This window comes from Lithobates pipiens, unplaced genomic scaffold, assembly GCF_037356315.1.
Source record: "Lithobates pipiens isolate NorthernLeopardFrog02 unplaced genomic scaffold, aLitPip1_a1.2 Scaffold_17, whole genome shotgun sequence".
NCBI classification, from domain to species: domain Eukaryota; kingdom Metazoa; phylum Chordata; class Amphibia; order Anura; family Ranidae; genus Lithobates; species Lithobates pipiens.
In genome coordinates, this window is record NW_027507755.1 from 16,511,194 (window position 1) to 16,537,546 (window position 26,353).

At 44.0% G+C, this 26,353-nt stretch overlaps 1 protein-coding gene across 1 annotated transcript; it reads left to right on the forward strand.

The window, feature by feature from the left end:
- The first annotated feature begins 1,873 nt into the window (after positions 1–1,873).
- CTSC (cathepsin C) lies at positions 1,874–25,734 on the forward strand. Its single transcript, XM_077485020.1, has 7 exons — positions 1,874–2,086; positions 11,478–11,623; positions 14,129–14,292; positions 17,627–17,773; positions 18,808–18,920; positions 20,205–20,336; positions 22,071–25,734. Exons 1-7 carry the CDS (start codon positions 1,915–1,917, stop codon positions 22,571–22,573), a joined length of 1,377 nt encoding a protein of 458 aa, XP_077341146.1. The 5' UTR covers positions 1,874–1,914; the 3' UTR covers positions 22,574–25,734.
- Positions 25,735–26,353: the final 619 nt, after the last annotated feature.

Here is a 26,353-nt window from a genome sequence, read left to right on the forward strand (position 1 = left end):
CTCACAAATGCGCTTCTGGAAGAATGGTCAAACATTCCCATAGACACACTCTTAAACCTTGTGGACATCCTTCCCGGAAGAGTTGAAGCTGTTATAGCTGCAAAGGGTGGGTCAACCCAATATTGAACCCTACGGACTAAGAATGGGTTCACACCTAAAGTGGTTGTAAACCTAGTTACACCACTTTTCCGTACAGGTAAGCCGAAAATAATCAGTGTATTCACCGCTCCTAAACCGCTCCTCCCCATTGAAATCAATGGGGCAGCGCGGCTATACCGCCGGCAAAGCGCCGCTGCAGCGGCACTTTGCGGGCAGTTTTAACCCTTTTTCGGCCTCTAGCGGGGGTTAAAACCATGCCGCTAGCGGCCAAATACCACCACTAAAACTAAAAATAGCGCCGACTTACCACTGACCACCCCAGTGTGAAAGCAGTCTAAAGGCCCGTACACACGGTCGGACTTTTTGACAACAAACATGCAAATTAGCTGTTTTGGAGCAACATCCGACTGTGTGTACGCTCCATCGGACAAACTTTTTCTGTTTTCATCGGACTTTTGTTGGCTCTGCGAACGGACAAACTTTTTGACAACAGAAGTCCGATGGAGCAAAGTCCGACCGTGTGTATGCAAAAGCATCGGACTTTTGTACAAGGTACAAACACGCATGCTCAGAACCATTGCAAACGATCAGACTACAATACAGAAGTTGACCAAAGGTGGCGCTGGAGTCATTGAACGTCCTCTTTTGAAGCGGCGTCAGTACGTTGTGACGTCATTACGTTCGTGTTTGTTGTCAAAAAGTCCGACCGTGTGTATGCAATACAAACTTGTGGACAACACACTTTGTACAAAAGTCCACGGAAAAGTTTGTACAAGTCCGACCGTGTGTATGGGGCTTAAGGCTTACCTGTAGGTACTGGAAATATCTCCTAAATCTGTACAGTTTAGGAGATATTTACCAAATACCCTTGCACTGATGTCATCGGTGCATGTGCACTGTAGAAAGGGCAGGATTGTGCCGTTTCTAAAGGGCCCGCGCGGCTCCCACGTGCATGTGTGGAAGTGACATCACGCGGTCCCCGAAGGAAGAGGGGTGAAGATGGATGCGGCCACCAGCGGGGACATTGCGGGCTGCGTTTGCAGGTAAGTGCAACATAATGCTTTTACTTTGCAGGGGAAAAAAGAGGAAGTAAAACCCATCAGGGCTTACTTCCTCGTTAATTTGCATGTGGCGCACAGCGGGGGTCTGGTGCGTCCTTGTTCTCCATTTCAGGGACGAGCGAGGCCCGAATTCGGACCTGAAACTGAGCCAAAGACGCACCGGACTCCTGTGCATATTCGCTCCTCGTCCGCCACAGAGATGTTTTAAGCGGCTCCATTGAGAGCCAATCACAGTCTCCTGTCATGCGAATTGGATGCGAGGAAAGCCTAAGGCCCCATACACACTATTCGATTTTCTGCAGATTTTTGTCTTCAGATTTACCAAAACCATATAATATGGAGGTCAAACCTTAAGTTTCAATTTGTATGCACTATGTGGTTTTGGTAAATCTGAAGAAAATCTAATAGTGTGTATGAGGCCTAAGACTGGGACGCCATTAAAGTTCATGTGCGTGTAAAAGCAGGCGTTCCAATACTTTTGGTAATATAGTATGTATTTATTATATACATAATTAGAATAATATACATCGATCTATATAAATCATGTTCTGTCAGCTCAGCCCTCACAGCTGCACATTGCTCTCGGTACACACAGCTAGCCCCGCCCCCTCGTGGTTCTCCTAAGTCCCGCCCCTTACCCGTACATGTCCGCTCTCGCCCTGAGCACATGACTTCCCCCCACGTGACCCGCCCCGCTGGGTCATGTGACCTCTATTTAACCCTCCTGAGCCCGGCCACCTCCCAATCAGTCAGGATGGAGGTGTACTCGGTGCTGTTGTTCGTGTTGCTGGCGTCATGGAGCGGCCCCGCCGCCGCCGACACCCCAGCCAACTGCTCCTTCCCGGACCTGCAGGGGACCTGGGAGTTCCATGTCAGACCCAGCAAGGGAGGGGTGCGGAGCCGGGACATCGACTGCTCCAATCTGGGTGAGGGCCAAGACCTGTGTGTGTGTGTTAGAGTGCAAGCTCTGCGGACCAGCCGTGTGGAAGTGGAGGGCGGTGACCTGCTTACATGCTGTACAAATCATTGGACATAAATGTGAGGATTAGTTTCTTTGCGTGGAGATGGATTAGAACCCCTGTAAATTTTTTTTGTTTTTTTTTTTTCTTTTTTTTTTTTTGCTGTCAGTGTCCCTGTTTTAAAGAGGAAATAAGATTCCATAGATTTGTACCTACAGGTTAGTCTATAAGGCTTACCTATAGGTACTGTAAATATCTCCTAAATGTGCTCTGTTTAGGAGGTATTTACTTTTCAGGTTATTATAGGGGTGCAACGGATCAAAAAATTTATGGAGCGGATAATTTTTCAGATCAGCAAATAAAATAGATTCCCTCACTGTAATGGACATCTCCCCCACTCACTGTAATATCCACAGACAGCTGCCAGGTGTACCAAGATGGCCGCCGCTCCGGAGCTAGGCCGAAGCAGCGGAGCTCTCCACGGATCGCGTGGTGTGCCGATCCAAACAGGTTGACCAGCACGGATCGGTGACGATCCGTTGCACCGCTAGTTTATTAAAAGTTGGCTACAGAAAGTGTAGCTGCTGACTTTTAATAAACACTCGCATGTCCCAAGGTCCAGTGATGCGGCCGCCCGAAGCCTTGCTCCTCTTCTCCCCCCCCCCCCCCCTCCTCTCCACACCTCCGTCATAGCAACTGTGGGCACCCGGCTGTGACAGCTTGCGGCTTCATGGCCGGGCACACAATTTGCATGCGCGAGTAGTGGCCGGGCAATTTTCTTTGACCCGTGACATGTCCTAGAAGACTGCAATGGATGGAAGTAGAAAGTGGGGCAGGAAGTAGCTGTCAACCAGGTACCCAGCTTTGCAGGTGGAATTCCACTTTAAAGCTTTTTCACCTTTGGGTGGACCTTTGCTTTAATAAGCTTCCCCCTCTTTGTCCTGATTACCATTGAAAGTAAAAGGATATCCCACATTTTGGGTTGTCCCCAGAAAAATAAGAGGGGAAATCCTCCAATGGGGATCTCTAAGGAAATCCCCTTAATTTGCAGGAATTTCCTCTCTTGAAATGAAGGCGAATCTCCCCAACGGGACACAGATGGCAAAAAATAAACAGGGATTTTAATCCTCCCTCACTCAACTGGGTTTTTTTGCTAAAAAGACCGAAAATCATGAAGGAAAAGTTTTTCTCTCAGAACTTATTTTGTAAATAAGTAATCCTTTTTCCTTACTGATGTGTGCTCATGAGCTGGCACTGATGGGCACAGACTGATGTCGCCGGTGGGCTCTGTTGGGGCTGCACTCATGAGTTCCCTGACTACCTGTACAGGTCTCCCCTGCAAGGAGATGCTGCTGATTGGCTCTCCTCCAAGGATTCACGGCATCTCCTTGTTTACATGTAATCAGCTGTGATTGGACACAGCCGATCACTTGGGGGAAGAGCCCTGTCATCGGGGACATGGTGCAAGACGTTGGCCCAGAACAAGAGCATCCCACCTACTGTCATTTGTTTATACGGCGGGCAGGAGGGAGGGGGTTAATGTAGAACTAAAAGCAAAACTTTTTATTTATTTTTTTTCTTCGTTTTGGATTAAGCAAGGAAGGGTTATCAGAATTTTTTTTTTTTGTGTCCCATTGCAGACAGTTCCCTTCACTTCCTGTCCCTTAGCCAGACCAGGAAGTGAGAGGAAATCCCTCCAAAGTGAGTAGATCCCTGGTTGTCAACAGAACTAGCGTCCCCATTGGAAGTTTTCCCCTCAGTTACTTTTCTGGGGGCAACATAAAATCGGGGGATTTTCTTTCACTTTTTATGATAGTGGTAACCAGGACAAATAGATAAATTTCTCTAATGGGGGCACCGACAGCATTAAAAACCTGACAGGGGTCTAATCTCTGTGGGCTGAATGAAGAAAAGATCAATGTTAGTACAGCGATCTGCCTGCTGAGCTATTGTGTTCTGAAAGGGGGGGGGGGAATTAGAAATCCCCTCCTGAGCAATACAACATTCCCCCGGTGTTGTGGCAGATCAGATGATGTTTGTCTGTACTTTACACTCCCCTTGTTTGCAGAGTACAGATCTGTTTGTCAGTCTTGGCAGGGATCACATCTGGCACCTCGATCAGCAGTTGTGTAACTTCTGATTTCCTTACTGGGAAAGTCCCTTCAACTCCGCAAAATGACTGCAAAGGTTTCTGGGTAATATGGTCACAGCTCTTTCCTATACTGACTACATCTTCCAGACAGTGTGGTCTCTGCATGTAGCAGTCGGTTTGGTCTGCATTTTCCGGGTCCCTTATTGTGAAAGCCCCTTAAAGGGCAACATAAAATGACACGCATGATGCAGTCATTTCCCCAGCATTACCACAGCAGTCTACATTACAGAGGGAATCCTGGAAAACAGTTTATTGTTTTGAAATCTGTCACGTTCTCTGTCGTGCATGAGGCTATTCAATGCCAAAATAAATATGTAAATAAAAAGCAAAAAGGCGCCACCATCTAAGTGTATCTAATAAGTTAAAACGCCAAAATATAAAAAGATTGCACATTCACAAAGGTAAACTGATATGGGCAGGTAAACGGTCTCCTTGTGTCTGCTGGCAGAAGGTCCAGGAAGGGAGACGTGGGTTCCAGCCTGGCTATGGCTCTCCTGCCTGCCAGCTTGTCCGCCTACGTTCCCATGGACCTACACATCCCTGCTCATCCAAGCAGACATCCTGCTGCCTGCAGGCTTGCCCAGGGAAGCCTCCACAGTGATATTCACCCGTGTCCCTGACGATCGCAGCAGTGATGCATGACGGCTTCATCCATCCTTCCAGGATCTTCCGCCAGCAGACACCACCCGTCACAAGGAGATGGTTTACCTTTGTGATTGCATTCTTTTTATATTTTTGTGTTTTTAAACTATTAAATAGATACTTGGATCTTTGAAGCAAAACTAGACTCTCCTCTGTTTCAGCGATTTGATGTCTGAGCTGATTCACCTTTTATGATATCTTACTGGCTTCCTCTGGGTTTGGGATCTTCAGCCTCCTTGATTGGCCATGCTAGGATGACGTAACTTATGTGCATTCACACAGGAGGCAATTCATCCTGGTATACAATGGCATTGTATGCTGAGCCATACAAGTGGGGCAGCATTAGAGCCTCAAGTTGGCTTGACATACACTTTAAAAACACTGAAAATACAGAAAAAATCCTGTTGATGCATTAGGGCGGGGGGTAGGCAGCCTGGGGCCCTCCAGCTGTTGCAGAACTAAAAGTCCCATCATGCAGCTGGGAGTAATTGTATGTGGCAGCCTTGAAATGCCTTAATGGGGAATGTAGTTCCACAACAGCTGCAGGGCTACAGGTTGCCTACCCCTGTGTTAGGGCAAAGGTAAAGCTTATGAGCTGAGTTTCCACTTCCCCGCCCCCCCAATTCCAAGATGAGGGATGCACAGAGCACTGCAAACCACTCTGGGCAACTCCAGCAATGTGGAAGTACGGTTTCAAGCTTTCATTAGATTGGTGCATCACTTATTAGCTTTAAGTAGGTTACCTCTAAAAATTACATTACCTATTCCATTTACACCTGGCATATAGCACACATGCTGGGAGAAGTGCAGGCACTGAGTCCCAGAAGTGGAAGCTGCCAAGAGTTGCCCTCAAACACAACTAGGGGGGGGAGTTCTACTTTCCAGCTGTCCCAGGAGGAAGTTGCCAGTAGTTACCTGGCTCCTGGCAATTTTTAATTGTGATGATTATGGCTTACAGCTCATGAAAACCCCCAAATTGACAATCTCATTAAACTTGAATATTGTGAAAAGGTGCAATATTCTAGGCTGAAAGTGTCCCACTCTAATCAGCTAATTAAGCCATAACACCTGCAAAGGGTTCCTGAACCTTTAAATGATCACCCCCTGGTTCAGTAGGGATCGGAATCATGGGACAGACTGCTGACCTGACAGTTGTGCAGAAAACCATCATTGACGCCTCAAAGGGTAATTGCAAAGTGCTTTATCAAAGCACATTAATAGAAAGTTATGTGGAAGGGAAAAGTGGAAGAAAAAGGTGCAGAAGAAGCAGTGATGACCGCAGCCTGGAGAGGATTGTCAGGAAAAGGCCATTCAAAAGTGATTGGGACTTTCACAAGGAGTGGACTGAGGTTGGAGTCAGTGCATCAAGAGGCACCACACAGATGGGACATGGGCTTCAAATGTCGTATTCCTCTTGTCAAGCCACTCCTGAATAACAAACGTCAGAAGCGTCTTACTTGGGCTAAAGAACAGACCTGGTCTGTTGCTCAGTGTTCCAAAGTCTTTTCTGACGAGAGCAAATTTTGCATCTCATTTGAAAACCAAGTGTATGGAGGAAGAATGGAGAGGCTCACGCTGCAAGTCTGGTGTGAAGTTTCCACAGTGATTTGGGGAGCCGTGTCATCTACTGGTGTTGACCCTGGGCTTAATAAAGCACAGTGGACCAATGCAGCCGTCTGCCAGGAGATTTTGGAGGACTTTATGCTTCCTTCCACAGACGACCTCTATGGGGATGCCAACTTCATTTTACAGCAGGACTTGGCTCCTGCCCACACTGCCAAAAGAACCGAAACCTGGCTCAATGACATGGGATTACTGTTTGATTGCTCAGCAAACTTACCTGACCTGAACCCCATAGAGAATCTTTAAGGTATTGCCAAGAGAACGATAAGAGACATGAGACTGAACAATGGCGAGGAGCTGAAGGTCGCTATTAAAGCATCCTGATCTTCCATAACACCTCAGCTTCCATGCCATGCACCATTGAGGCAGTAATTGCTGCAAAAGGGGCCCAAACCAAGTACTGAGTACATGTGTGCTTATACTTTTCAGAGGTCCGATATTTGCTGTACAATCCTTGTTTTATTGATTGCATGCAATATTCTAATTATGAGATTGTGGATTTGGGGTTTTCATGAGTTGTAAAACATAATCCTCACAATTATGACAAATCACGGCTTGAACGGTCTTTTTTTTTTTTTTTTTTTTTTTTTTTTTTGCATGTAATGAGTATCTCATTAGTGAAATAAATTTACCTTTTTTGCACAATATTAAAATTTTGTGTGTGTCATTTATTTTAGTTATCTTTCTCTATCCAGGTCCCATCGGAGGTTCTTCCCCATGGCGACTCTAGTTTGAATCCTAAAAATCCACCACACCACTCTATTCAAGTCACCTAATCCTATCTCCACCCCTGGGTATTGGAGTCAATCTCACGATGCCAGTGAACCTGAGACAAATCCCCAGCATGGCATTCTCTGAAATGTCGTGAAGCATTTGAAATGTGTTTAGCACTATTTATTTTATTTTTTATTATGAATGACATATATTCTATCTTTATTTTTATTTTTTTATTGCAGTTTGCTTTCTTTAAAGAACAACGTTCAATCCTCCTTTCCTTCTGGTCTCATTGCATCAATAGGAGGATCAAGAGGCTAATTGGAAGTCTCTGTGACCAATGATGGTGTTTGTGGTGTTTTGTACATTAATGTTGTGAACATGGCTGTCGGGGCTGAAACGTGTCTACCTCTGCTGCTGTTTTCTCTTTATGGAGATATAATGCATTTGGACTGATTTGAAGAGCATGTATGGAGTTGCAGATTGTCCTTTTTTATAATTTGAAAACCAATTTTTTTTTTTTTTTGTTAATATTTTTGCTTGTTTAGCATTATTGAGCTTTGAGCTACAAAAACGCTCAAGTGTGAATGGGGGGCCTAAATCGTTTCTGCGTCTTCCCAGGAAGGAGCTGCTCAGATTGGTTGGCGCCTCCTCGTGAGTGCGTTTGTTGTCATCAATGAGAAAGCATCTATTTATGCATCAGCAGTATAGTAGAAAAAGTTTGGGGAATTTTTTTTTATTATTTTTCCCTGGAATTTCAGTTTAATAGGAATTGTCAAATAACCTTGTATGTGTTATCTGAGCTGCAATGAATATAGTTCTGTTTGCTTTTGTAGTAAGACTTGGCAGGAAAGTTTCAGATCCTATAACAGGTCACATTACAGACCTTTTATTTCAGTTTAAAGATTATTTTAGGTTTCACTTTGTCTTGGCTAGCATTGACTTCCTCCTTGTTTGTTGGCTGATATTTAAGTCTGGTTTATACAGATGTGTCACAAGGTGAGGCCAGTCATGTGAAGATGAGGGCTCCGTGTCATCATGGAAAATATTTACTTCAAAATTTTTGAGGATTCAGAAAACAAGCGGCGGTACTAAATTCTGCTCCGCTCAGTTTTTCTATTTTATTAGGGTTTTTTTTTTTTATAATTTTTTTTCATAGCATAATTTTGAGCATTAATTTTGAATTGTACCATTTTTGGCTTTCTGACTGTTGTCACCAGGAGAGAAAGCGATGGGAATTGTCCGAGGACATCTATACTAATACAACTATCTAAGGATTTCCCTTTTTACTTTTAAAGCAATTTATTGTCTCTGCAGGACAGGGGGTGAAGGAATTCTGCCCTAGGAAGACGCAACAAAAAGGGATTTTGCAATTCCCTATTCTACTTAAAGGATACATCTATCCTTTGAACATGTTGCACCATTTTTAGGGTGGAACATGTAGCATGTTGCCGTATCTGCAGAAAAAATTACATACCAATTATGATAGATGAGGACTTAAAGAGGAAGTAAACCCTGATGAGTTTACTTCCTTTCATTCCCTGCAAAGGTAAAGCATAATGGACTACTATGCATCGCATAGTAGTCCATTATGTGTCACTTACCTGACACAGGAGCCAGCGAAGTCACCGCTGTCCCCTGTAGTCCGCCGCATCCATCTTGTTGGTGGCGTCTCGCAGCGCCACCGCTGTCATTTGGCGAAGCCGCGATGACGTCACTCCCGCGCATGCGCACGGGAGCCGACACGCGCGGCAGCTCCATTCTTGGAAATGCCGCGCTCAGTGCGCCTGCGTGCCGCTGTCTACGGCGCATGCGCCGTAGACAGTGGTGCCCGTTTTCGGGCAAATATCTCCTAAACCATATAGGTTTAGGAGATATTGCTTGGACCTACAGGTAAGCCTTAATCTAGGCTTACCTGTAGGTCAAAGTCGTTTGTAAGGGTTTACAACCACTTTAAAGAGGAAGTAAACCCTGGTGAGTTTTACTTCCTATTTATTTCCCTGCAAAAGGTAAAGCATAATGGGTTACTATGCATCGCATTGTAGCCCATTATGTGTGTCACTCACCTGAAACCGAAGCCTGCAATGTCACCGCTGTCCCTACTAGCAGTGAGTGTCCATCTTCACCCCTCTTCCTTCCGGGGCCGCAAACTCTGGCTCTATGACTGGCCAGAGTTGCGGGACATCACTTCCACGGGGGGGGGGGGGGGGGGGCAGTCACGGCATGACCCCCTATTAGAAACTGCACGATGTGCCCTTTCTAGAGTGCACATGTGCTGTAGCCATCGGCGCTCGGCTTTTTAGTAAATGTCTCCTAAACTGAGGAGGTTTAGGAGCTATTTAAAATGGAAGCTCCTCCTTCTTTTTTTTTTTCTTTTTTTTTTTTTTTTTAAGTCAGCAGCTACAAATACTGCAGCTGCTGCTCTCTGGTGCTGCCGCCACCATCTTCGCTATGGGAATTTGAAGTGGGACCTTGGTGTTTCCCAGCAGACAGCGGGGAAGGGACAGGAAGTGGCGTAAATATCTGCAGATTCTGCGGCTTTCTATGCCCGGAAGTGGGTGCAAATACCTGTATTATACAGGTATCTGCACGCCCCCCCGAAAGGTGCCAATTGTGGCAGCGGAGGCACCTGTAGGTAAAAGTGGTTGTACAGGGTGTACAACCACTTTAAAGTGTTATTGAACCCAGTAGCCTACATTCACTATATCTGGTCTCCCACAGTACACAGAACATGGAAATGCAATTATTTTAGTAAATATAAACTGCTAAATACCCTTTCTCATCAGCAGTATATATAGCAGTCTTGTGACTTCTATCAGTATCTGGTTAAAGCTTGTAGGAGGAATTTTCATTCTCTGATTGTCTTATGAGGCTGCAGGACTGACTCTCTGGACAGTGCTGATGGGCCCTGTACTGACCACATGCACACTCCCAAGAAAAAAAACTCTATAGCAATACACCATACTGAGCATGTGTGGCTTGCCTCCAAGGCTCTGTACTATCAGGAGATATATTGGGGACTCTAGAAGGAGGATGGGATCAGGATTAAACTGCCTTGTTTATACCTTTACTGCATATACAGACTGATTTTACGGTTGTGGGTTTAGTAACACATTTTTTGAAGTGGAACTTCCCTTTTGGTTGAAGTTCTGCTGTTATGTATCAGCTACAGGGATGGACTGAGGAATAAAATACTTCAACACTAATACAACATGGCTTCAGTGATTATTGTGCTTTATTAATAAAGTTTGAATTCCATGCATGGCAATATTTTACATGGTTACCTTGGACCAGCTTGGCCAAATGTTAGTACGGAGGGTGTGTCATACCTGGAGACCTCCTGTGCTCTGTGAATGGCAGCACTGCAGTTTGTCGAGACCCAGACGGTGGCAGTCACTGTATTAAGTGGTGCTGACTACAGAGATTTCTGACTTCTGTGGGGGCTCCCACATGAACAATCCTCTATTCTGGATCCTGGGAGGACCCTGCCACCTGATAGCCAACAGGCAGTTTCCACATCATGCAGGCAGTGAGAAGGACACGTGGAAAAGGTCTCAGCCTTGACTGTCATGTAACCATGGATTTATTTGCAGAAAAAAAGGGCATTTAGGTTTCCTTTTTGTTTGTAGCAATCGGAATACGGGGCATGTAGAGATCAGTTTTAAGAGCCTTGTTAAGACAACCCAATAATTTTGAATGGACTTCAGGTGCACCACTACTTGCAACCATTTCAAGCCGGTCATAGGTGGATTGAATCTTGGCTGGGACCGGCTCATATTCAAACAATCTATGGGCAGGCTGGTTGGATAAACTTGGATACAACCAGCTTGAGAGAGATTTTAGTGTGTGTGTGTGTGTGTGTATATTATATTTTTTTCCAAAGAATGCTGCTTGTGGCTATAGCCGCTAGCAGTAATCCTTTTTGTTTTGCCAGTCAGGAAGGCTCCCTGCACCCACAATATCACTGTGGAAGAGATTCCTGAATGTGTTGATTAGGGAAGAATCGATGAATTTCTTTCCACCTATGGTGGAAGGGAAAAAAATCAAATCATTCATGGCTTCCCCTAATTTTAGCTGAAATCAAAAACTATAATCGCCACGTGGGACATAACTTAAAATGAGTGTCTCTTGTGCTGATTCTTTCTTTTTTCTGCTAGTGTCTTATGATCACAGCCCCATGGGAATATTATTCATGGGTATTGATTTGTACTGTTTCCCTGTTCTCAGGTCCATCTGAAAAGAAAGTAACCGTTACCATTAAAGAACTGAATGTTGCAGAGGATGACCTTGGAAATGTGGGATTTGTTACCATAATCTACAATCAAGGGTTTGAGGTCGTAATAAATCAAATGAAGTGGTTTGCCTTTTTTAAGGTAGGTATATTTAGTTGCATTCTATCCCCACTGGTTTGTAGGATGTATTTGCTTGTGAACCTTGCATGCACACACTTCAGGTAAATGTTAGAGGGCTCCTAGGTGCATTTAACATTTTTGAAGGTTGTACTTGTGTTTTTGCAGGTAAGGCTGCCCATTGAAAGTCTGTCCTACCTGCAGACTGCGGGTTGCTCATGTGTGAATCTTGCCTTTTAAAGTGATTGTAAAGGTTCCTTTCTTTGCTTTAAAAAAAAAAAGTTGTACTTGCCTGCTCGGTGCAAGGATTTTGCACAGAGCGGCCCCAATGCTCCTTTTCTGGGGTGCCCCGGCAGTGCGCCTTCTCCATCGGGTGCCCCCTCAAAGAGCCACTTTCCATGGGGGCACCTGTGCCGCATGCTCCCGAGTTCACTGACGCAGCTGGTCTCAGCCCCACCCCCAGCTCTCCTGTCATTGGATTTGATTGACAGCAGAGGGAGCCAATGGCTTCTGTTGCTATCAATCTATCCAATGAGGACCTGAGACAGCGGCTGGAGTCGCTGGGCTCGTGCATATCGCTGGAAAGATCGGGTTCAGGTAAGAAAAAGGGGGGCTCTGGGGGGGAAGCTGCAGCACAGAATCGATTAAGTGGTTTTAGTGTTGCGCAAATGGGGGAATACAAGAAAGGAGGGGAAAGGGAGGGGGGGGGAAAGGGGGGAGAAAGAGAGGGAAGGAGAAAAGAAAAAGGGGAAGGGGAAGAAAGGGCAGGGAGGGGGAAGGGGAACAGATGAGTATGCAGGTAAAGGATAAAAGGGTAAAGGTCAAAGTGCTAGTGTAAAATTATGTGTCTGGGTGTGCACAAATCCTTGTTCGGTATGTGCTAAACTAAAATAAATGTTAGAGAGTGGCAATCAAATATAGATTCTGATAGAGTGCCATACAAATAAAAACTCACAGTAATGGATGAATGCCTGAAACAATAGACATACAAATCGTGGGTGCTGTGCAAAACTGCAATAAAATATGCTGACAATAAATGAATATATAACTTATGGTGATCGTCCAAAATATATGACTAAAAGTGTACAGTGAGAATAATAACATAAGCACAATCCCATGTGACATGCCAAGTGGAAAAAACAGATATCAATCAATCCAATATAACAAAATGCATGTTCCATGCGGTGTTTATAAAGTGCAAATAGTGCTAGCAGCAAAAAAACTTTACAACACAAGTGAAATGATAAACACATAAAAATAAGGTGTTGGTAATCAGTCTGGGATATTCAGTCCTGTGGACGTGCTGCGTTCTAAGGGGAAGCACTAGCTTTGAACTTCAGTGATCCATGCAGGCATACATGTGCAGTGACTTAATCCTCCTATTTATCCAATACGTGGATGGATGTGCCCTTACCTCACGGCTGTGAGGTTACAGCCTTAATAGTATAGGTGGGTAACTGGCTCCTGTTCCTGGGATAGGTATGCCTCACAAGATAAAGAGATAATGTTCCATAGTGTAGTAGTTTCAACCAATTGAATTTTATTTAAGTATAGTGACAAGGGGTACTCACATTCTGAGTGAATAAAAACTGCAGTAATAGAGCAACAAGCAGAGTAACGAACGGTGCGTTCCAATGTCCTTCCTAGTGTCTCTCTCACTTCCTTCCGGAATGTGGCACCAGAGGGGGGGGGGGGGGGAAGTACAATGAGCGGAAGTTCCACTTTTGGGCAGAACTCTGCTTTCAGCAGATCAAAACTGTTGTGAATGCCCTTCCTTGTTGGTCATGGTCTGAAGATATTGCTGTCCACGCTCTACAGTGCCGAATGTAACCAAAGCAGTGTTTCCACTGGCCCAGGCCTAGGATGATGTTTTTAAAGCACATGAAAAATAACCCACTCATCCCTGCCTCTCCAGGCACTCGGCTTGAGTAGCCGCCTTAACTGATGCTGGCCATACACTATACGAAAAATCTGCTGACATTCGGTCGTTAGACCATTCATTTGTTCTTTCGGTCAGTTAATGGGCACAATATTGATAATCGTTTGGATGTTTTTGAGCCGAAAAAACGAAGGATAAGTTTGGAAATTTTCTGCTGAACGATAAATTAATGTGTTTCCAGTTCGACCTGTCTGCACTAGGTATATTTAAAAAAAAAAAAAAAAAAAACCTAAGTTATGTCCACTGAACGATTTATCTGTCATTACATGATGGCACCATCGTGTGGGCTTGTGGCCAAACGTTTGTTTTTCTAAATTGGGTTCGCTCGATTTTTCCGTATAGTGTTTGGCCAGTGTTAGGCAAGTACAGTGTTCTAAGAGCTTGTTCCCAGTTGGCTGGCAATGATGTCCTATCAGATGTTGGCTATGGCGTCTCAGCAGATGTCTCCTTTCTGCAGCTGTTCTTCTATGTATTTCTAGTTGGCCAAATGACTTGCAGAGACTGGTGTGGGTGTCACCAATTGTACCTCCTGCTACTGCACTTTGTGAAATCTTGCTCTAAATATGCATTCAAAATGTGTTTCCTTCCAGTATGAACAGCATGGCTCCAACGTCACTAGTTTCTGCCATGATACGTTCCCCGGCTGGGTACATGATGTTCTGGGTCGCAACTGGGCTTGTTTTGTTGGGAAGAAAATAAGTAGTTCCTCTGGGAAGAAACTGAATCCAGCACCCTTCCCGCTCGGAGCAGGACAGTAAGTTCCATTATATATACGCTCAATGTTTTTACTGGCTTGTTTGGCTTTAAATGGACCTTCATACCAGATGAGTTGAGAGGTAACCATATCATGTGTTGAGCTTTAACATAATATCTCTGTTCAGAGTCAGCAGCTTGAAGGTGTTAGATTTTGATCATATTTTGCACAAATAAGTATTATAGGGTATTTATTTATTGTACACCTATCCAAGAAATCTGTCGCCACCATATGCCTACAAAGGTGAGAATGTTATGACAATTCACTCAAAGCTTCCCCTAATCAAGTTATAGGTAAATAAGCCACAATAGTCAAAGTACGTGTTTGTCCTAAGAATAGTGGTTTCCTTGCAAATGCCCACAATATAATTCTAAAAGGCATATAAACTTCGGCACACCAACCCGTGTTTAACATAATGCATAGAAAAGGTACATTGACAATATAGATTGTAATTGGGTAGCATGATGGGGAGACCATATGCACAAAGTCTTTATAATGCCAAGTAGCTCAATGGAAAGTGGGCAGGTGGAGGTGGAAGTAACTTCTGATCTCTCCTGGAGTGGTCATCAGGAGAGCCAGAGGATGAATCTCCCCAGAAGGCACAAGATGGTAGTAAAAAAAGCTTCTACCCTTTCTTCATCCAAACCTAGGAAAGCTAAGACCTTTAGATATACTTTTACAGTTGGTTTATTATTCTGGTAGAAACCGGAAGAAGCGATTATACAAGAAACAATGAATAAACCATATCAGAGTTCCCAAATATGCTAAATATTTAAGTTTTATATAGTGCTGTCAACTTACGCAGCGCTTTACATATACATTGTACATTCACGTCGGTCCCTACCCTCAAGGAGCTTGCAATCTAAGGTCACATTCATATACCAGGGCCAATTTAGACAGAAGCCAATTGGCCTACCAGCATGTATTTGGAGTGTGGGAGGAAACTGGAGTACCCAGAGGAAACCCACAGGGAGAACATTCAAACTCCAGGCAGGTAGTGTCATGGTTGGGATTCGAACCAGAGAACCTTTTTACTGCTAGGTGAGAGTGCTACCCACTATACCACTGTGCCACCCAGTATGACGTGGGCTAAGGAGTTAATCCCCGTAATGTAGTCTCTACACTGCTTAAAGTGGTTGTAAACCCTTACAACACACTTTGGCCTACAGGTAAGCCTAGATTAAGGCTTACCTGTAGGTCCAAGAAATATCTCCTAAACCTGCACGGTTTAGGAGATATTTGCCGAAAGACAGGCACCGGTTTCTACGGTGCATGCGCCGTAGACAGCGGCGCACTGAGCGCGCCGTGGTCAACGGCGATATGCCATGAGTGGCGGCTCGCATGCGCGGTAGTGATGGCTTCGCCGAATGACCGCGGCGGAGACCCACCGAGAAGATGGATGCGCCGGACTACAGGGGACAGCGGTGACTTTGCTGGCTCCTGTCAGGTAAGTGAAACATAATGGACTACTATGTGATGCATAGTAGTCCATTATGCTTTACCTTTGCAGGGAATGAAAGAGGAAGTAACTTATCAGGGTTTACTTCATCTTTAAGATCCCGGCATCCACGTTTAGTCTCTTCCCCCCTCCCTGCTCTCCAACGGCAGGAACGTCCCTGGAGCCGTTCTTCTGATTTGTGGTGTGATGCGGCTGGTCAGGTGACTCCGGGTTCCAGGCCTGCAAGTCGAGCCGCAAGAGGCTCTCTGCTCCTTCCAGCCATCTGTGTTGCTGCTCTTCTCCAGAGGATACTGAAGCTGCTAGGCTGGTGTCCTATGAGATGGTGTCCGCCGAGAAGCCGAACATCTCTGAAGAACGGCGCCTGCGCACTGTGTCCAGGTTCAAGCCCCACCCTCTAAGTGGACATAGAGTTAGAATATAAAAGAGCTGAGCGAAGAGAGGCCGTGCTTGAATTGTGGCGAGTGAAGCGAGGCTGTGCCTGAAGCGTGGCGAGCGAAGCAAGCCTGTGAGGGGCCCTCTTACTATCTGCAACCCTATGTCTACTTGGATGGTGGGGCTTCAACCTGGACTCTTCTTCGGAGATGTTCGGCTTCTTGTCCCCCGTACTGCGCAAGCGCTGCGCCTGCGCAGTACGGCCCCGGACACTATCCGATAGGCAGACACTTTGTGTCAGAACATCAGCCCCTCTTGTTCTATGCCCTGGCCATCTGAGCTGTCTGGCTGGTGGACGGTCCCCCTGCATTTGAAACTCAGACTTGGTGCCTTTTTTGTTCACACCCCCAGGTTCTGCCACTACAGTGGCACTGAATTCTCCATCACAGGCTAGTCAGTCGCCTTTCACTCCTGGCCCCTGTGTGCTGATTCCCAAAATCATATTTGGGAAATCAGTGATTTTTTTTTTTTCCTACTTTTATTTTATTTTCTTTATTTTTTTTGGTCTTCTGGGTTTTGGAAGCTGCGGCCTAAGTTTGGCTACTTATTGTTTTTTATATCCTTGTTCTGGGGTCCCTAAGCCTACCAGTAGGGTTTTACCCATTCCTGGTCTCAGACATGCAATAGTAGATGTTCGTGCTGCACAAATTGCATTGCTGTACATTGTTGTGAATGAAGTGGGTTTTGTACACTGCAAATAAAGTTTGTACAAAAAAGGAGCCATATGATGCACAAAATCCCTACTGCAGCTGGCAACCTCCTGCAATGTGAATTCAGCTGAAGTCTGATGTTCAACAGGACACCCTTGCCTTTAAATTGTAAATAGAGGAGGGCATAAAAGTAATCTAAAGGGCGGAAAGCTGCAATATATTACGTTTCTGGTTTTATGTTTAATACGCCTTTAAAGTGTACTAAAGTCCTTTTTTGTTCCTCATTTTTAAAAAGTGTTCTTCTTGCCATCTCTGTAGTTGGTTTTGCACAGAGTAGCCCAGATCCCCTTCTTCTCAGGTTCCTCTGATGCTCCTGGCCTCTCCCTTCTGCCGAGTGCCCCCTCAGCAAACCACTTGCTACTGGGGCACCTGAGCCGAGCCCCTACTTTATATGTTCATTCAGACATGGAGCCGCAGCTCAGCCCTGACCCATCTTCACTGGCTCACTAACGTTGACAGCAATTGTGCTCTGCTGTGGTCGCAGCCAATGAGGGGGGGGGGGGGGGAAAGAGTCCCGTGCAGCTGAGCTTCTCATGCAACATTGCTGGTTCAGGAAGGGGCTCAGGTAGGTTTTATTTTTTATTTTTTTTTGGGGGGGTGTTGTTTTTTTTTTTTCTTGTTTTTTTTTTTTCTTAAGATAACTTGACTTTAAAACCACTAATTTTTATGTTTCTAAAACGGACAGATATCCTATATCTAGTTTATTAAATGTTTACTTTTCCATATTGTCTAGCATCCCCTACAGAAGCAACCCTGCATTTGTAGAACAAATAAACTCTGTTCAGAAATCATGGACTGCAACTGTGTATCCTGAATATGAAGGCATGTCAATGGAGGATCTCCTCAGAAGAGCTGGTGGTCGTAAATCCAGAATCCCAAGGTATTCACTTTTTATTTTATTTTTTTGAGACTGCTGATGGCGTTAGCATAAGTGTCCAAAGATGGGCACCAGTGCAATAATGGTTTAAGAATGATTTTCTCCAAGAAAAAAAGACCGGCTTCAGTGCTTTTGACTTTGCTTCATGCTTGTTCTCAGTCAGTAAAGTTCCAAATAACTGCATCAACTTTTATTTACGGAAAGAGGTCCCAGGTGCAACTTTAACGCAACAGGAGAGCAGCTATTTTTAACAAATTTATTTTTATTTATTTTTTTTGTTAAAGGACACATCAAACACTTGGATTTTCATAGTTGGGGTTATTGTGCCGTCTACAGGAGTGGGATGCTAAGTGTAAAATACAAGTACAACTCTGGGATGGCCCCTGCCAGTGGCCAAGCATCCCCCTGACCCAGAACTACTATGTTGTGTTTTGTAGGGGTTTTTTTATTTATTTTTTTAATTACTGGTTTAGTCCCCAATGGTGGTGGCCCGTCAAGGGTTGCTGTCACTTTTTTGTCAGCAGGGTGCCAGATGCATGTATTTCAATTGGCGCTTTTTTTATTGTGTTTTTTTTTTTTTTTTTTTTATAGCGCCTGAGGCCACACTGCACCCTGAGCCCACACAGTTGTGGGACAATAGCGAATGTAATATTTGCTATTGTCTTCCTGAGTCTCCTCCTGGCCAATCAGGAAGTGGGTCCTGAGACCCGATTGACCAGAGAGTTAGGAATAGCCCAACTATCGACAGATAAAATCCTTTGAACAGAATTTTACAAGTAAAAATTTCTATTTTTGATAAAGCAGGGAAGGGTTAAAGCATTTGAGATGGGTTTTATTGCTTCATTGGTTTTTCTATGGTACTCGCACACTCCCCATTTCTTGTATAGCTATTACAGCAACAGAATGTGAGGGAAAGACTACCCAATGATGTTAGACAAAATATACTTTAAGGTTTATATACACTTAAAGATTTCCAAAACAGTTACAATACAGTATGAAAGTGTGAAGTTTAATACAGTTCTTTACCAATCTTGCAGCATACCACCTCTGGCTCCGATGCCCACCAGTGAGAAATACCAGGGCCTGCCTGATGCCTGGGATTGGAGGAATGTTGGAGGATACAACTTTGTCAGCCCTGTCAGAAATCAAGGTATTTAAAAAGCTACAGTCCACACAAATGTACGCTAGGCAGCAGATGGCAAACGTGAATCCAGAGAAATTGCCTTTTTTTTAGCCTGTTAACCTTTTTATTCCAGTTTGTGGGCAATGTTTATATCTCAAACTCTTCGATGACAAGAGTAAAAAGTAGTTGAAAGGTATGATTCAATAAAATCCAGCCAAAGCCATTTTTGGAAATTATATCGCAAAGACATTCAAGTGTATGTACTAACCTTAAACATTACGTGTGGCTAGCTACCCCTGGCTTGGCTCTTGGATCTAATTCTTGATAGACTATTGACTTAACATGGGAACTCAACCACTCAGTGTGTTCTCATCCTTGGAATGCGTTTAATTTAAAGTACTTGGGAAGAGATATGAGAATGTCTTCCTAAACCATATCTAGGGATGCCTACACTGTGCGATGTATAGTGACTGACATATCGGATTCAATTTTTTTTATTTAATAAACCTACTTTGTCTATGTACAGGAACATTATTCTACTTTGTATTCTGTAAAGGTATGGTATAAATGTAATACTTTGGAATGTACATTGTTTGTTATACTGTTAAAATTTTGTTAAACTTTATTCTGATTTAAAAAAAAATATTACATGCATATGTTGCCTGGAGGAATTGCACCTGTCGGCTCAAAATGGGGTGTCTTCCAGTTAGTAGGCACGCTGTCCAAATGTTTATATAAGAAGTTGGGTTTTCTGGTCGAAACGTATGTGGTTGTGATAAGAACGATCCTTCCCATCAGCCATGACCCCCCATCCCCTTCAGGCTAGAGGGAACGCTATTGGATCTTCAGTATGTACCACCCATGTTTATCTAGACTTATAATTTGGAGTCTAGCTTTCTGGTAAGGAAGCCTTCTATGTGATCTATGGTGCAGGTGAACTTGGGTGATAGGCGCTCGCTTATATTGGACACTTACCAGTAGACTTTGTTCACAATCACCGTTTTCTTCTCTTTTGGAGAACATGAGCTGTATTTATATATGGACCCCCCCATTCCTGTAGCATGGTGTGTAGGTCACACCAGAATTGGGCAGAATTGATGATCTTTGAGTGTAAACGGTACTGATATGAAAAAAATGCATGTTCTATTGAAGACCCAAAAGGAAGCAAATGCGTTGTTTTGGGTTTACACTGATATTTTAATTTTACTATGTTTAATTTAGCATGTGCCTGTATTGTGTTGTCAATGAATAAATGAATGTTGCAATGTTTGGATACTCTGGAGGATTTATAACTTTGTGTGTTGTCTCCAGGGTCCTGTGGAAGCTGTTACTCCTTTGCTACAATGGGAATGTTGGAATCTAGAATCCGTGTCATGAGCAGACTTCAGCAAACTCCCGTTCTGAGCCCCCAGCAGGTGGTGTCCTGCAGTAATTACTCTCAAGGTAATCCAGCTTGTTCTGTTCTCTGCAGCATCTAGGTGACAATAGTGCCACCTGAGATGCTTGACTTTTTTTTCTTATACGTGAAACCTTTAAAGTATTGGGTCACCTTTACAGTCACACTGTCCTCTCCCCAATCCTACACTGTTGAGCACTGGCATGCTGGTTCACTGGTCCAGGGATTTGAAATCCTCATGGCTTTCTCTCCTTTCAGTGCTGACAGGGTGGGCTACACAGATTCTGATTGGTCAGAGCTGTTCATGGTGCTGACCATTTTTGATCTGTACTGGCTGTGCAGTACAGAGGTGATAAAGCGGTGGTGATTTCAAGTCCCTGGACCGTGTAGTAAGCTAGTGCAGGTTTGCAGGAGGCAAGTTCAGTGGAACCTGGGGGAAGAGGTCCAGTGTTGGGTCACCTTACAAATGTGATGCACATACAAATGCTGGCGACCTAAAAAAAAGAAAAGAAAAAAAAATATCCTAGGCATTTGCTCAAGTGTATACCATATCTGGCCAATGCTGCTGGAAATCCCATAAGTGCACTGTTACAGTTGTGATCTCTGTTTGGTTCTAGGTCCTGTGCTGAGCCAGGTGCATAATGAATGCAGGAGGTCAGCCACTCGGCACAGGCACCATTCAGAGAATGCTTTGTATCCCCTGAATGACAAGCATTCTCTGATTGGATGAGGAGAGGCAGGGGTCAAAGCATTCTGACTGCAAGTCGTCTTCCCAAAGAAGTGGGGGGGGGAATTTTCTGTCTCCCTCTCCCTCTGTAAACATGCAGGCAGTAAGGAAATGTAAAGCTCAACAAACTCAATGGTGGTCTGACTGAAACTAATGTTTTTGCGGGAATTGTGCTTTAAATGTTCCGTGTGGGGATGATGCGAGAAATCTGGTTACTACAGGCAATTCTTTCCTTCCCCCCCCCCCCCCCCCCTAAAGGCCAGCCATTTTCTTATGTGCCAGCATACTGGTGGCCTTTATGCTATGCTGCTACAAATTTGTATGGCCAGCAGTACAGCTGTGCAAGGAGTGCCCTGAACTGCATATATCTCAGCACTGTGACCACTCTGACAGCTCCTGGCCATTTGTAATGGTCAGTAGTGGGTAGGACAAGATCTCCTGAACATATGTTCAGATAGACAATTTCCAATCACTGATTGGGAAGCCTGGGGAAACACCTCAGGTATTTAGATTTCCCTAAGGGGCAGATGGGTACCAGTGGGAAGGGGTTAAAGAGAACCTGTACTTTGCATAGATTACCAAAGTAACAATCACTTTACAGTAGGGGTCTTCCACTTGTTACCATGTCTCGCTGATCCTGGTCCTGAGAAATACCTGGGAATGAAGGAACGCATGAATGTCGCCCCCGCTGTTCATAATGCAGTATTGCATAGCCAGCATTCAGGCCTGAATGTGATCATATGGTAGAGGGACTAGTGTGGATAGATTTTGAAATTGGAAATGCAAGGCCTTTTCTCAGCAGTTCAGTATGTGAAAGGTATGAAAATTTAACTCTGGTCTAAACAGTAAAATTTACCTTTTTTATTTGCCAAACAAATACCCACATTTTGGCAATCTGAAGGACTTTATCTTGTTGCGCTTGCTCTGTGATGTTGAAAGTTATATCTGACAGCACTGAAGGATTCCAAACCTTCATGTACTTATTTATCCATCCAAGCAAGACATTTTCCCTTGTGTTTTTTTATTTATTTTAACTTGACTTTCCTATTTTAAGGTTGCGATGGAGGCTTTCCTTATCTTATCGCTGGAAAATATGCTCAGGATTTTGGCATTGTAGAAGAGGCAGACTTCCCATACACCGGCAGAGATTCGCCCTGCACTCTGAAAGATGGCGCCTATCGCTATTACACAGCGGAGTACCACTACGTCGGAGGCTTCTATGGTGGCTGCAATGAGGCTTACATGAAATTTGAACTGATTTTTGGGGGGCCTTTGGCTGTAGCTTTTGAAGTCTATGATGACTTTATGGGCTATAGAGGAGGGATCTACCACCACACTGGACTGCAGGATAAATTCAACCCCTTCCAGCTGACCAACCATGCTGTTCTATTGGTTGGGTATGGTGCTGATTCAACAACCGGAGAGAAGTACTGGATTGTGAAGAACAGCTGGGGGGAGTCCTGGGGAGAGAAGGGGTTCTTCAGAATCCGCAGAGGAACAAACGAATGTGCAATTGAAAGCATAGCAGTGTCAGCAAGTCCTATTGCTAAACTGTAACAAGCTATAATTGAAGTTGTATTCCATTTTAGGCTCTTTTGTCCTGTCTAAGAGCAACAGCCACAAGATGCCGGTATTCCCTCATTATTAGCCAAAATGGCTTATTCTGGCCTCCTGATTTAAATTTAGTTTCCTTGACCCTTCTGACTTCATTGCTAAACTCCACCAACTGCCCCCCCCCCCCCCCCCCCCCCCCATTCCATTGAGCATGGCGTAACTGAGCCAGTGTCTCATTTGATGGCAGAATGGAAGGGTTTGGCTATTCAAGAATTAAAACTAAATCTGAAGGGGTTGTGTGTTTTCTTTACTCGCCAAAAAAAAATGTCAGGCGTCATGTAGTGATTGCTCTTAGTCTAGGCCTACATTTGTGATTGAATCTCTTGCTATGGAGAGATTTACCTGCTGATCTCATTGGCATGACTTTTCATGTCCTGCACAGAAGGAAACTGCCAACAAGTAATTACATCTCTCAGCTGCAAAAAGATTTAATTGCCAGTGTAGCCTTAGTGTTGGGCAGGGATTTTACTTTCAAACAGGGTACAGGTTTGCTGTAAAAGATTTTTCCATGTCTGTTAAAAAGCCTTAGCACCGTAAGAAACCCATACATATAACTGAGTTCCCCTTTGCCATCGATTTTTGTGCTACAGTGACATTACAGGTGAGGGTTTTTGTATACCTAGACAATCTAAATAAGGTGGGCAGTACTCTAAGTGTTGGGGTGTTTTTTTTTTTTTTTGTTTTTTTGTTTTTTTTCTGTTGCAGTGGAGTTGCCCTTTTAAAGTAAACCTCTTAAAGGTGTCTGACATCTGTTTCTGAAAATGCTACTTGCCTAATTTGTTGTGCTGCTCCAGAAGAATTCATATACCAAGATAGTTTTGTAGATTTGGAACTCTTGCTTCACTTTCATGGTGTTTTTGTATTCTGTTTACCAGGGGACAAAGTACAGTCTATGTAGTACTTTGTCTTATCTTCCTAGGTGCTATGTAAGGCTAGCTATGCAGTTGGGACAGAACACAGGACACAATGCAGCTAGCAAGGAGATGGGATGCACTGATCCACAGACCAGCACTGGCAAGTGGAATGCAGGGAGGGGAGAGCGTGTCAACTCCCTGACTTCAGCATTCCTCTTGCTGGTCTTGGGGAAAGTGCTTGGAGTTTGGTGCACCAGTGATCAATGCAGTGTTTGTTTGTTTGTTTTTTCTTGCTAGCTGCATTGATTGAAAGCTGCGAGGGGGAAGTCATAATCTGTCCATGTAACTAGCCTTACTCCGCAAGGAAGGGAGGGCAAAGTACTGCACATACTGTCACTTGAAGGATAAAATGACTTCTTTATTATACCTAGGGATCGGCACCATGGCCAGGGAACTAGTATTTTCAGGCAGGTAATGGCATTGGCTTCCTTTGTAATGTGAATAGGGGGAGAGTGCTGACAATCGTAATTGCTGATCTATATACAGAACTCCTAGGCTTGAGCTTTGTCCAGTAATAGAATGCAGCCTAAACTGGGGTGTAGTTTATGGTGACTGAAGAAAGGATGACCATATCGACTAATAAGGTTTTATCTATGCAGTATGGGGGGGGGGACTAAGCTGACCTCTAGTTGCTGTGCCTATATGGCTTTTGTTTCAGACATCTGTGAAGCCCAATGTACCCTCAACAGGGATAACCACCCCCCATTTAAAATGGAAGTACACCCTCCTATCATTTTTGACCAAGAAAGCTGCCATCTTGGCCTCTGGTCTTCAGCTGCCATGATGCTACACATGTGGTTGGTTATGACACCAGCCATTTGATGGTTTCTCAGTTTTGGTTGAGAACACAACCAATGTGACAGTTCATTCCTGCCATGTGCCAGCAATGTAACTGTTTTTTTTTAACTGTTAAATTGATGGGGTTACTTCCACTTAAAGTGATGCTCGAGCAAAAACTGATCTTCTGGGGTAGAGCTGCACAGGGGAAAAGATGTTCGGCAACATGTAGTAAAATTTTCTGAAAACAAACGTGGAAGCTGCTAATGCTTGCTTAATTCTCCAATTGCTGTTTGCTTGCCTGTCATTCTGGTTTTATTAGTTTAATTGCATAATCCACTCCATCAGCTGTTTTAAACTTGCCACCTTCTGAAACATGTAGTTGAAGCCGACTGATATGCAAATGACCACATTGCCAAAAGTCAACAGCTGAGCCCTCCTCCATTCTCTCCCCTGGACCGCCCTCCATATGCAGGAGTATACACGTCACTGTCATGGGAATGACAGATGTCTTTTGATATGTGGGTTGCAATGACAACCTGGCTTCTGTCCTCTGTTGTGTGAGACAAGATGGTGGCATCCATTGAATAGATGGCTGGTCCGCTGGACAGACTGGAGCGGTGTATTTTTTGATAGTAATTTTAATGGTCATGAAACTCGAGACAAAGCTGTTGGGAGCCAAACCTCTGTCCTGGTGACTTGCCGGGCCTTGTAAGGCAGCTTTTTAATGCTGCTTGTTTGGAGTTTTTGTTCATCTTTTGCTTCTAGAATCTGACAGCAAGTCAATGACTGGGTCACCAGTGGGGGAAAATCGTCTCTGAACAATACCACAGGTGTCACCAGAACAGGAAGTGAATCTTCCGGGCAGCAATAAAAAAAAAAAAAATTAAAATTTGAGTAGCTAACCTTTCCCCAATCAGTGGGAACAACCAAAAATGTTGCCTTTTTACTAGATTTCTGAACAATTAAATGTTAGTTTTGAACTGTTAAGTTGCTCAGGTGTGGTTTACCTGTGATAGCTGGATGTTTGTTTGCAGTACATCTGTGCCGTATTGATTTGATTACATAACCTTTTTTGTGTGGGTTTTTTTTTTTTTTTTTTTTTTTTTTTTTTTTTTTTTTTTATGTGATTTGTCTTTAGTGTGTTAAGATGAAGTGTAGTTTTGGAAAGGATTGTGAATGGGATATTTTCCATATTCATTTGACTTGACCTATAGATAACTTCAGGATATGACAACCTACAGATCTCTTTGATGTATGTAAACCTCCCTTCATATTACCCAAACCTTGAGATTTCTTGTACAACAGTGTCTTCTTTTTTTTAAAGGGATTTTTCTATGTGCCTTAATGAGCTTTAATCAGGGATTTTATAAAAAAATGGATGCATAATAAAAATACTTTTTAATACCATGATTTTCCTGTCCTTTTATTTTCTTCTGTTATCGGTTTTTAGTTTCACTTGTGAATAGCAGACATTTGCTTTGCCATGTATGAAATGTATGTTCATAGTCAATAAGTGTATGTTGGAACTAGAGCTCGTATATCTGGAATCTTTAAGCATTGCATGAAGGGGAAGTAAAAGGGGAGGGGGAGAACACCAGGATAGGGAAGTTGGACCGGATCCAAGAAGGGAGGGAGAGGGGACATACTCCACTATTTCCGTATTCCTGAACTATGAATCTGCATCTGGGTCAGGGGGAGACAACTCCAGTGGCAAGGATCCCCAAGAGTCTATCCAGGAGGACCATATCTTGTCTAATTTTATTCTGGCAATTTTCTATTGACCTGTTTTGTACAGTGGTAAAACGGCATTCAAAGTGTTTCTCCAGGTGGTGATGGTGAGCGGGAGCCCAGATCTCCATTTCAACAAAACCCCTTTTCAGGCATAAGTGGCATAAGCCACAAACAGGGGAGATGCTTGTTTACATTAGCATCTCCCCGTTCTTCCTCACCGTGAGAAGATCGTGGGTATCCCGTGACGATAGTCTGCGGGACCTGTGATCCGACTCGCAGAGGTCCCAGCCAGCGTGCC